The following is a 12,917-nucleotide window of genomic DNA, read 5'->3' as shown; positions in this document are numbered from 1 at the left end:
CCAAATATAGGAAAAGCAGCATGATTTATAAATAACTAATGATTCTAGTTAGGTATAATTACCAGCCCATATGTTCCCGTTGCCGGGATACCTCCTCTCTGGTCAATTGCGTGTATGCAGATGTCACATGTCGCTGAAGTTTTGATTTTTCGACATACCGGTTTCCTCACAATGTTTTATTCACCGATTCAAGCCGTGATGATGTGGTTATTGTGCTGAGAAATTGAAAAATCAAGTTATATATTATTATGCGCTTGTGTGGTCTAAAATCCTCGACTTATTAAGTTTGAGGTCCTAACCACTGAGCTACCACTGTTCTCATATAATTCTAGTAGTCAAATTAAATATGAGTATTTTTGTGTATATTCGTTTTGAAGTAAGTATAAATAAGCTTTAAAATATAAAGAAAAAAACATTGTGGTTTGTCCGATTTTAAAAAAGGTTTACGTGACGCACGTGTCGATAGTAGTGTATGTAACTAAAATACTTACATAGTATTAAATAAATCCTATTATAGGCTCATATTTTATAGCCGACTTTTTCCCAGTTATAAATAAAATTTATGAGACATAATAAATAAGTACCTATATGTGGGCTATAAATACCTACGCTCAGACGCCAATAAAATTAGAAATACCACAAATGGATGCATATCCGAAAGTGAAATAGTGAAATGAATAAATGAATTTTTAAATAATTGATGTAACATGTTCCGTTAATGGATGCAAGGTCATTTGTTACGATTAATTACAACGAATGTGGGCTACATAGCAGCGCACCGTGAAGAAGTTTACAGTTCTAAATATCAAGTGGGAAATGTACGCTCGCATGAGTGTGCGACTCTTGTGAGGGGATTTAATGAAGAGGTATGGTTTTTAAATATTTGTTGCGGCAAAACGGGGAGAAAGCTTGGAATTGTGTTCGAGTGTGCATTGTCTTGGAAGGTTTAATTAAGTTATTTATTTTATTAGAGTTATATTTTTGCTTAAGGCAGTGTTAATGCAATGAAAATAAATTATTTATATTTAACTGAATGAAATATGATTAAACATTAACAGAGATACCTATTTATATTAATTGCATGGAATTTTAACCTAACTCAAATACTTCATTTTTAAGTTAACCAGAGAATTTAATAACAAGTCGATTTAAACTCCAATTGTAATTGGATTTCAAATCCAATTGTAATTAATGACAAATATTATATAACAATTATATATTGTTGGCGACTTTCAAAGATTAATTTTATCGTACAAGCTTGCCGTCCGCGACTATGCTCTCGTGGATGACGGAAATTCCCATGGGAATTGGGTGTATCAATGAGTCGCTTCGTTGTGACGTGAAGGAAAGACAAACATACAAATATGCCTCACATATTTACCATTGCAATAAGAATAATTATATTTAAAAATCGAATCTATTCACGATTGAAACAAATATTTCAAACGCGTACCTAATTAATAATTAAACCTTGTCTCGTAATTTAAACCTTGTCTATATAATTACATATTTTCTACTAATGTATATAAGCAAGTAGCTGCACGCCCCGGCTCCGACCGGGTAGTCGTTTCTTGTAATTGAAATAATATAAACTATCCTATCTTTTAAGTTGGATAACACTGCATTTAGTTTGCAAGTTTGAATAAAAACCGTTGAGTAGTTTAAGAGACCATCACGGACAAATAACGCGACACGTAATTTATATATATCAAGGCTACGAAAATTCAAGATGGCAGACGTCTTAAAGGATGTATGCTACAGCAAGTATAAAATCAATAAATAAAATTTCTAACGTCTGCGCCAGCCAGGGGAAAATACCTAACCGGGTTTACGACTTTCCATCTCTAACCCTCTCTTATTACTTTGAAAAAAATAATAAATTTCGGCTCATTTTGGTGACATATACGTTACGAGTAGTAGGCTCGAATTTCTAGTTATATTATGAGCATTGAGCGCCCTTATAATAAAACAAGAATTGTAAATATTTAAAGGTTGTTCTTGCGAGTGTATAGACAATAAGTAAATAAAATAAATAAAAGCAGTTATTGTTTTAAGTATTTTTTTTTTCGGATATTGGCACAGACCGCTTTAATATCTTAGCTATTTTCGTACTATAAAATTGATACCATCACAATTTAATAGTAATTTGGTAATTGCTTGGTGATAACTGATAAGTTATCTTAAAAAAATATCGACGTGAAACTTATCTTTATAATTTAATAAGCTTTATTGGGAAAGATTGTTGCCACTTATCGAATATTTTCAGTTTAGTTGGATAAACAAAATAATTTAGATGTAGATTTAAAGAAATAAACTACTAGATATTATGCATATAGCTTTGTTAAGGTTCTTTGAAGATCGAACGCGCCTAGACCAATTTACTACAACGCGTTTAGTATAACTTCTTCAACCAACAAATTGTAAGGTTTAATCGAGATTAAATTACGCATAATAATGACTTAATATTACAATTATTGTTATACAACTTACGATAACAACACGGACGTTTCGATAATAGGTAAATATGTATTGTTCGAGCGGTATTGTTGTCTGAATGTACACTTTATTGTTTGGTCAAACATTTTGGAACGTACGTTTTGTAGTGCGTATGTTTTAATTTAACATGTGGATGGATAAATGACGGAAACAAGCGTAGAAAATGCTTTAGAATTCATCAATCGGCATCATAATATTGTTAAAACGGTCCTTTGTGATTTGTCATCGTGTTTTGATCATTTTTACTTATCTGGACATTCTTGAGATTAGAATTATAAAATCCTGTAAATTTGCAGCAATGTCTTCATTATATTTAATAACTAATCGATAAGAGATGCGGTTGATTAGGCTTTTGGTAAGAGTTAGCTATCCCTTATCTATATATGTGTTGTTTCTTATATCATGTTAATAAAAATAATGCAAAATTAAAAACACGATATTACATACTTACCTACCTGATACAAATAGTAAAACATGGCTTAATATTAAGCTGTAATAAAGATTACTCTAAATGCCAATACTTTTATCGTATGCTGCTACTATGTCGTTTACTATTTCACTTAATATATATGTAGATATATATGTATACATTTGTCGCATTGCATTAACGTAATTTTCAATGGATACTGCTGCCTGTTATAAATTATCCAATAAGTATTGTAAAGCTTTTTATAGTTACATTAGCCGCTCGTCCCGGATTCGCCCTGGATGACTCGGAATATGTACAAATAACAAAATAAATAATAGTTCATGACACTCACAGAAAAAGTGGTTTTCTATTGGTAAAAGGATGTTTTATCGGTCAGTAGATCCAGAGATTAAATAAATAAATAAATAAATAAATAAATAATGAGATTACTCCGTACAACGCTGCAAACACACAGATTCCTGAACTTGAACGCTTTATAATGTTAGTAGAGCCAATACTTACATTTTCTGTTTAAGTAAATTTTACATCTTCTGATAATATTAGAGATATATTTCGAAGAAGAAGTATGGATCAGAATAGATCATATTATCTCAGGTCGAAAAAAATACTATTATCAAATTCTATAGACTAAATACTATATCGACAATACTAGTTATATCACTTTCGGTTTTATCCAATTAGTAAAGTGATTTATGAGACTGTAAACGTCACTATAACTGCTACGCCCCATATATTTCTATTGTTCACTTGAGATGTGTGATGGTCATAAATATAGTATAACATACTATATTTTAACGGAAACAAATGAAAATAAAATTTAAAAGTGGTATCATGAACTCATATATGTATTTTATGTAAATATAGATATTTAACATTTTCATCTTGTAAATAAAATTCCCGTGTCACAATTTTCGTTACAAAACTCCTCCGAAACGGCTGGACCGATTCTTATGAAATTTTGTGTGCATATTGGGAATGTCTGAGAATCAGCCAACATCTATTTTTCATACCCCGTAAATGATAAGAGTAAGGCAGAACAGCGTTTGCCGGGTCGGCTAGTTATAGTATAAATTATTCTAAACCTCTAGTAACCTATGTGATTAGTATTTTGTAACATACTTATCTGTCCACGTATATAATAATTATTTCAATAAATCCTTCGTCTGAAACAATTTACGATAAGTAATGGGCATAAAATTAGTTATCGATAAAATTTTAATTATAGCAAACTATGTGATTCATACTTGATAGTGCGTAGTATTTGATGAATCATAATTTTATAGTTTATTTTATAGTATATTTTTAATGATACTGTAGTATTTGTATTCTTCCAGATGATTCTATGGCGCACCTATTGATACGACACGTATTATAGTCATAATTAGTTTCAATAATTATCAAAGTCGTTAGAAATGATAAACTTTATCAATTCCGATAAGGCAATTAGAGGTTGGTTCTCTTGATTCACAGCCCCTATTAACCTCAGGGCAAAGGTTGTTACAGTTTAAATCAATTATACTATAAGTATTAGTGTATATTGGTACATTTTATGATTTGATGTTTTAATGTAATGTTAAGAAACATGATTATTTATGCACTTGTATGTTTGTTTATGTCCGTTAGCTTCTCGATTCTGTAGATACTGGATCTTACTGGTTTCAAAAAGGAGGGGGAATATAATTTCTTTAATTTTTTACATTGTCTTTGCAATAAAAACTTACCAATACACTTATGAAAAAACATTAATTATTGTATGAATAGAATGACAAATAAACTTTAATATAAAATATTCAAATTGAAACTTTTTTTGTTACAGTTGGACACAAGTGGAAATGGGTTCATCGACTTAAAGGAACTGAAGGAAGCTTTGGACTCAGTCGGATACAAAATACCACAATGGAAGGTTCGTAAACTAAAGTTATAATTTTAATTCATTGAATTAATATTTACTACTCGATTTTAATTTAAAAACGACCTGTCCTACTTGACCTGCCTTACCCAGGGGTAATTTACTGCGTTGCTATCTAGTGCAATTTTATTATGAATGTTAATATGCAATGCAGTACCTTAATTCAGAGGAATTAATACAGACTGGAATTTATTCCAGGATAATTACATTTGTTAATGCTATTTATTACAAGTGCTTAGCGTCGCACATCACGATATCCACTGACTCCCAACTCCCCTTCTTGACGCAGTAGATAAATTTCTGTAGAAATATTATAAATTAGACAATATTAAAATACCCGCATATACTAATGTATGATAGTAATCTGTGGAATGTACTGGATCTTGATATCTCGCGCAGTTTATATTCGCTTGTAAGCCTTATATCGATTCGATGTACATGCATTTTGCACGACGGAAATTTAGTAACGTATTATAAGAAGACTAAAGCCTATGATCGGATTAATAAGTGTGTTGCCTCGCTTGCGGGATTAACTTCATTTTTATAGCAACCACGTGAAATGGTTGGTACTTTGTTTTGAATTAGCGCTGAATCTTTTAAAATTTGTTTAATACGAGAATTGATCTGCGGTGGGTCGTCTTCACGATCACATTTGGTAGAGTTCCTTCCATGTATAGTAGTGCCTATTATTTTGAAAGTATGTAGTTACCTCAGTACTATGTAGAGAGTAGAGTAATATAATTTATAATATGACGATTATTCACTTTTATAAAGATAATTATGTCAGTGTAAAAGATAAATAAGCGCAAACTAACATAACCAATATACATATATAATGCTTATGACACAAAAAAATCTGTATTATCATACCATACGGAATATGGTATGAGCTGTATAGAGTATAGGCCCATGTCAAACTGAATAAAGAAAATATCTAGCCACAGCGTAATTAGCTATAACCAAGAATTTAACTACGTTTCCCAACAATTCCAGGTCCGCTGCATGATAGAGGAGTACTACGACAACGGCTCGAAGCACGGCCGGGGGGTCAACGGCAACGTGAACGGGGATGCGAGGAAGAATGGCATGACCCTCACGGAGTTTGAGGAGCTTTGCGCTAACTTAAAGGCACAACAGGTATGAATGTATGGCGGTTACATACACCAGCACGTACGTCTCCTTGCAATGGGGATAACTATTGGTATACATGCGGATAGTGACACTAAATAGATTAAAGACGGAGGAAATAGATTTTTTAGTTCAGTTTCAATACACCTTGTTAAGTAGTTTAGTTTAAGTGAAGGTAAATTGAGTTTGTATGTTTCGCTTAACTTTGATCAGACAAATATGGTTGGACCAGCCAAAAGGTCTAACCCGATAGACTCAAAGGAAACAAGCTAATTGTTGTAGGTGTATCTACAATCAAATGAATCGATTTTGGCTTTGCATTTTACACCCAAATCGTTCGTTTAGCTTATTCGTATCATTTTGTTATTCGAAATGTGTGATGGGTGTTTGTTTAGTGTATACATACTTAATTTTTCTCTGAGTATCGTAACGCCCTTTCTTATTAAGTGCACTCACGAGCGCAGGAAAACATGACAACGTGTTTGACCTTGCCGCATCGTGCCTAAGAGTCCTTGGCGTGCTTATTTTTATGGTAAGCACGATAAGTCTACGAATTATACGTAACATACTACATATATCATGCATCATATTAGTAGAAAATGTATTTATGCTATGTTTTTCTTTACCGATTCGAGCAGTGGTGATGTTATCCACACGGGCAGATATTTTGAAAAACATTTATTTCCTGCCCGCTCACCTGATCTCGAAACGCGCAACTTAATAGATCTTCTTATCTCTTCTTTCTTAATAGTCCGAGGTCCACCACTAAGCCACCACGAATTTATTTATTATAATAAAGTGATGCGTATCAATATTTAATATGTATATGATTTATAATTAATATGATGAGTTTTGTGACCCTAATAGAAGGGTTCCTTCAATAATTCCATTCGTGTTAACATGAGTAATTGAAGATATTTAACCCGTTAACTCTTGTTAAATAGCCTAACGCATTTTATTGATGCTGTGTCAATAAGTGTAGCCCGCGAAGTCAATGTATGCGTAATATGACGAGTTCATTAAAGGTCGAACTAATTAATTTATGGAAAGTTTTTGCAAACGTTTGAGTTTTACAATCAGTTTACTTATCGTGCAAAAATATTTAGAGTAGGTCATTAGTTTTGATACAAGATTATGCTTAATATGCTATGTTATTAGAGTTAATCAATACTAAAATCATGAAGAGAAATGATTCGTATGCAAGTGTTTGTAATGTTTTTACACAAAATCTGCTGGCTGGCTGGCTGATTTCATAAATTCCTTCATTATTAAGCTGCAACTTCACTTGACATGGGCTATATAATATGTACTACGGGCGAAGCCGGTTCGAACACTAACAGCTAGTTATATATAGTTATTTTACGTATTTTACCTTATTATTTCAATCCTGCCTATCTGTAAGTAACACCTAAAATAAAACGAAGAAATTAATGGAATAGATACGAAATGAAATCTTATGCTTACTAATTTCTTATCATAGATTTTAGCCACTGAACAATCCAAAATAGTTATTCATTATCTTGGATTTTCTTTATTACGCCGAAACTAAAATACTAAAATAGTTTAGTACACGTAGTTTGTGAATAATTAATCTGCAAAAGCTTAAACGGCGGTAATCCCTTTTATCTACGTCCGCTCATTTGATAACATGTTTATGGAAACAAAAATAAAACCATCCTTTGGGATCGCATCATAGCAACATACAAGTTTGTTAAACATATATTCACAATATAAACTTGTTAGAGACACTACTCTGATATAGATACGGAGAATAACAAATACGTGTGTATAAGCAGTGAAATGATTAACACACGCAAGCCCAGTGTAAATTGTTGAAGATCGACCGATTAACCGCTAGGCTAAGAAAGGTGTTTAAGCCGATTTACACAGCGGTCTATAAAATAGACTCGTTTTATGAGAATTCAGTGAGTATTTTCATTCGCCAACGAGAAATGATAATACACACTAAAACGGTTTCTGTTCAAAGGTGTTCTAACGTTGCAGGTATCGCGTGGGGCGCAATTTCGTATCTTTTAAAAGCCAGACGGTCGGAAGCAAAATTTCGAACAAAGCCCGCTACAGTTGCCTTGCAACGCTCGTTGAGATTTCGAAATATGGCCTTTACACTTTTAAATGAAACGTTTTGAAAAAAAAATAACGTTTAACACCTAAGAACTATTTCCCCGTAAAGTTAGAAGTGTTTTCGATTGAGCAGGGGATGATTTGAAGGTTGATTGTAGTGTTATATTCTCCTCAGGTCGCGAGCACATTTAAGCAGGCAGTCAGTAAAAAAGAAAATTTGGAGCATTTGGGTGGTATGAGCGAAGCGTCCAGCGATGGTATGTAAATATGTTAATTTACATGTTATATTAGATAGATATCGAGTCAAAATTATCTTATAGTAACATACTTCTAAATAAATTAAACGTTAGTATTATACGGTCTATTTTGTTCCTCTTAAAACATGCACTAATTAAATGTAATTCGTTACAAAATTCCAGGCACAACTCACTCGGTTCGGCTGGAGGAACAAATGGCTTTCTCGGGCTGGATCAACAGTAATCTTGAACACGACCCGGACCTCAAACATCTGCTGCCCATCGACCCTGAAGGCAAACAGCTATACGAAAAGCTTAAGGACGGATTAATTTTATGGTGAGTGGTTTCTTTCTCAATTAATACGAGGATTTAAAGGTATTGCCTATTTAAAGATTAAGTATATAGTTGATAAGTTTCCTTCTTCTTTTAATCCAATGATGTGTTTGCCTTACTTGAAGATAACGAAGCACTGCGTCATAGTTTTTCTTGGCCCTTTTCAAATCACCAACCTATCCTATTGATATCCAATACTTCAAAATTACTGTTAAGCCATTCAGGTTTCTGTGATTGACATAACAGAACGAAAAACATACGAACTTTTGAATCGAATAACAAATCTAACTTCATTAAAAATAACATAGGCACATAGGGTCAGGAAAATCATAGTCTACCTGTATAAGATACAAACAAGCAACTGAGTAACTAATATATACCATTGATTGTTTCATCATAACGATTGAATTAGCAATTGCAATAAATATTGGAATAATTATCTTAAGGAAAAACCTACATCTTGCAGTTAGTGTCAGGGATAATATACTAGTATGTTGATACTCTGTTATTATGTGTACTAAATATTAATATTGCTCATGTAAAACTGAAGTTTGTCTGATTGTTCGTTTGAACAAGCTAAACTCAGAAACTTATTATAATGTTTGGTATTTAGCACACAAACTGGATGACTTTATGATTTTTATTTTTATAAATCAAAAGTAGGTAAATTAAAAGATACGTATTTTTTGTGGCATGTAGAAGTTGGTTTGTATATTTTAAATATTAACACAAAGAGCTAAATTATATCCTTATATTACCTTATATGTAATACAATAAAGCATCGTCTAGGTCACACGTTATTTCTTGAAAATTATCTGCTCTCTGTAACTGGACTTACGAGTGATTTTCATTTTTAATATCACGAAAAGCAATAGAATTTAGTGGTAACGATAAATAAACTTGAAAATGCCTTTCTATCAACCCTAATAATATAAAAATGGAAATCTTCTATTAAGAATTTTCTTGTTCTAACTGCACTATGAGAGTGCTTATTGCTAGCGGACTATATTTCTTCCAGAAATAAAAAGCCTTTTTAATCGACTTCAAAAAGCAGGTTCTCAATTCAAATGTATTTTTTGTACTTACCTACCTCACAACTTCTTACCGGTTGTACTTCTATGATTCTATTTTTATTTGAAAACTGCTGCTTTCCGTTTGGTTCCATTTAAATTAGGGCTTGTTCTTACAATTTGGAGACGATTCATATTTTTGATATAATTACGTATTACTCTATTTAACCATCGAAATAAACAAACACAATAAATTTCCAGCAAAGTAATAAACCACTCGTGCCCGGACACCATCGACGAGCGCGCCATCAACAAGAAGAATCTGACGCTATACACCAAGCACGAGAACCTCACGCTGGCTCTGGTCTCCTCGCAGGCTATCGGCTGCAATATTGTTAATATCGATGCGCATGATTTGGCTAAAGGTGAGCTCAAATACTGCTGTGGATGGATGGTGAAAATACTCTGTGCAAGACCATCCACCCTCATGTCAGAAGGTCTATTAATTTTCAAATAATGTGTATTTTGTTGTGTTTTTTGGATAGTTTATCATATTTTTTGTATTATAATGCACAATAAAATAAACAATTTAAACCATTGTTATAACAGGAAAAATGTGAAAATGGGGTGTAAATGTTTCATTTATAATTCCCGTACTAACTTGTATGATACTTACCATAGAATAGCAAGAACAAATCTTTAAAAATATGTTTTGCTTACCAAGTAAAATCTTGCATAAAAAATTGTGAGTGCCTATATATAGTATAATTACAATATTTGTATATGTGTAAAACTATTGTTTTAACTCGGTTTTTCATATTATCTCGTGTCCTCCAGGCAAACCACACTTGGTGCTCGGTCTGCTGTGGCAGATCATCCGCATCGGTCTGTTTAACCAGATCACGCTCGAGCACTGCCCCGGGCTCACGGAACTGCTCAACGATCAGGTGAGATGATGTTAATATACACGCGATGTTATCGGTAGTTTTATGAGGGAACTTTAAAAATATAGATAAAACTCTTGAAAGACTAAAATTAGGCGCCTTTTTGTATAGCATAAATTATTGTTAACCGTTTCTTTAAGTGAATACAGTACTGTATAAAATTCTTATTAATTATTATCGGTAAAATGTTACAACATCTTTTAAATTTACATAATTTGATTGATTTTGCAGTATACGAAATGTCTGAACACATTTTGTAGATATTTTCTGCAAGTTTTAGTTCATTAAGTTAGGTTAATTTTTTCTACATCATTTGTACAATTTCTATAATATAGCGTCATGTCGAATATTTGATTAGATGAAAATTATCGATGAAAAAATATACCGAAAAATATCATATAAAATGTCATTCTGTTTTAAACAAATCATACATTATTACAGGAGCGTATCGAAGACCTGCTGGCGCTGTCTCCAGAAGCGATCCTGCTCCGCTGGGTGAACCACCAGCTGCAGTGTGCGGGCATCACGCGCCGCTGCACCAACTTCCAGCAGGATGTGGCCGATTCAGAGATCTACTCGTACCTGCTGAAGCAGATCGCGCCCGATGACGCCGGAGTCACTTTGGACGCGCTTAGGGTGAGGTTTTAGTGTTGTAGTAGATTTGATTTGAACTCTTTATTGTGCTGAAAAGCAATTTGAGGTCACATGGCACAACGGGTATAATATTAAGTCGATGCCCGGGCGTGTCCGTATGTATGTATACATACAGATTCATACAGCTTAGAACTAAAACAACACAATTGTTTTTTGATGGGTTTATTTTGTGATAGATAGAGTGATTCAAAAGAAACATTTATATATACAATAACATCTATTGAACTACTCCGCATTTAACACGCCGTGGGCAAACTCAGAACTTTCAACTGAGCGAATCCATGTTAATGATTCTTTTTTTATGTGGTGCTATCAACCTGGTCCCATCTAAAATTTATCTGACTCTGAAACTTTCAAGGCAATTTAGTTTTTGGTTAAGACACAACATTAAAAAGGTTCCACACATAACATAAGTCCAACGCACGCAGGAAACGGACCTGCTGCGGCGCGCGGAAGTGATGCTGCAGCAGGCGGCCAAGCTGCGCTGCCGCGCCTTCGTGGCGCCGGCCGACGTCGTCAACGGCGTGTACAAGCTGAACCTGGCCTTCGTGGCCAACCTGTTCAACCAGCACCCGGGCCTGCAGCGCAACGAGACCGACTCCGACGCGTACCACCAGCTCGACGAGACCAGGGAGGAGAAGAGTGAGTCGCTGTTTGCTCTCTTTTTGTTCAGCCACTGTTGGACGGTTCCATAAAACAAGTACAGTCCAATGTAATCATACAGCTGGTAATGGTTTAGTACCTAATTGCCCTCGCAATATTTAATAACCACGACCACCACAGGTTTCAAACCCGAAATTGCCGGTAGCAAGTATACTGTTTGTTTTTAGTTTCCGTAAATCGTAACTGAATTAAGCATAATTATGTTTAGCAAAATTTCTACATACAATAATATTTATCTGTATGTCGTTCCAGCATACCGCAACTGGATGAACTCGATGGGCGTGGCGCCGCACGTGAACTGGCTCTACTCGGACCTCACCGACGGGCTCGTCATCTTCCAGCTCTACGACATCATCAAACCGGGCATCGTCAATTGGAAGAAGGTACAGACCCTATACACACCAGTTTGTATACTGGCTACAGACCGCGGCTTTACTCGCGCAAAAAGTAGCTTTTAGCGTATAATTTAAGCTATATGAGATTGAAATATTTTACGTGAAAGAGTAACTGACATGGTAACAAACTTTTTCGATTATTGATTTTTTTGATTAAATCATTTTTTATGACATTGACTTGTCGATTTCCTTACAATTTTAAATGCCATTTACCATTATAAAAATATTCATTCAATATAAATACGCAATATAAATAAGTAATAGTAGTTAAATATTTTTGGTGTGAGTTGAATACTAAAATATGTTTTTGCACCTAGATTTGATCCCAGATCATTTATATAGATATTGTTTAAAAAACATATAAAATTTAAGTTTTAATAAAATTAACTAAATTGTTGAGTGCATTCACGATTGGGACCATTTGAGCTCTCATACTGTTTTACAATAAAAATTCCATTGGAATGTGTGTACTCCACGATGGTATATAATCGAAGGCAATTGTTGTGCGCGTGCGCAGGTGCACCGGCAGTTCTCGAAGCTGCGCAAGTTCATGGAGCGGCTGGAGAACTGCAACTACGCGGTGGAGCTCGGCCGCGCGCTCGGCTTCTCGCTCGTCGGCATCGCCGGCGCTGACAT

The 12,917-nt window shown here is 34.1% G+C and overlaps 1 protein-coding gene across 1 annotated transcript in view; it reads left to right on the top strand.

Annotated features, from left to right (window-relative positions):
* The window catches only part of LOC119837616 (plastin-2), a 38,493-nt gene that overhangs the window by 20,179 nt on the left and 5,397 nt on the right, over positions 1–12,917 (top strand). The window contains exons 2-11 of the mRNA XM_038363294.1: positions 4,743–4,829; positions 5,829–5,972; positions 8,221–8,302; positions 8,465–8,618; positions 9,887–10,050; positions 10,463–10,572; positions 11,011–11,205; positions 11,652–11,865; positions 12,139–12,269; positions 12,799–12,917. The exon at positions 12,799–12,917 is cut by the window's right edge and continues 41 nt beyond it. Coding sequence (XP_038219222.1) covers positions 4,743–4,829; positions 5,829–5,972; positions 8,221–8,302; positions 8,465–8,618; positions 9,887–10,050; positions 10,463–10,572; positions 11,011–11,205; positions 11,652–11,865; positions 12,139–12,269; positions 12,799–12,917 — 1,400 coding nt within the window. The remainder of the gene's footprint in view (positions 1–4,742; positions 4,830–5,828; positions 5,973–8,220; positions 8,303–8,464; positions 8,619–9,886; positions 10,051–10,462; positions 10,573–11,010; positions 11,206–11,651; positions 11,866–12,138; positions 12,270–12,798) is intronic.

The sequence above is a fragment of the Zerene cesonia genome, chromosome 28, assembly GCF_012273895.1.
Source record: "Zerene cesonia ecotype Mississippi chromosome 28, Zerene_cesonia_1.1, whole genome shotgun sequence".
Lineage (NCBI taxonomy): Eukaryota > Metazoa > Arthropoda > Insecta > Lepidoptera > Pieridae > Zerene > Zerene cesonia.
This window is presented reverse-complemented; position numbering and strand designations above follow the sequence as displayed.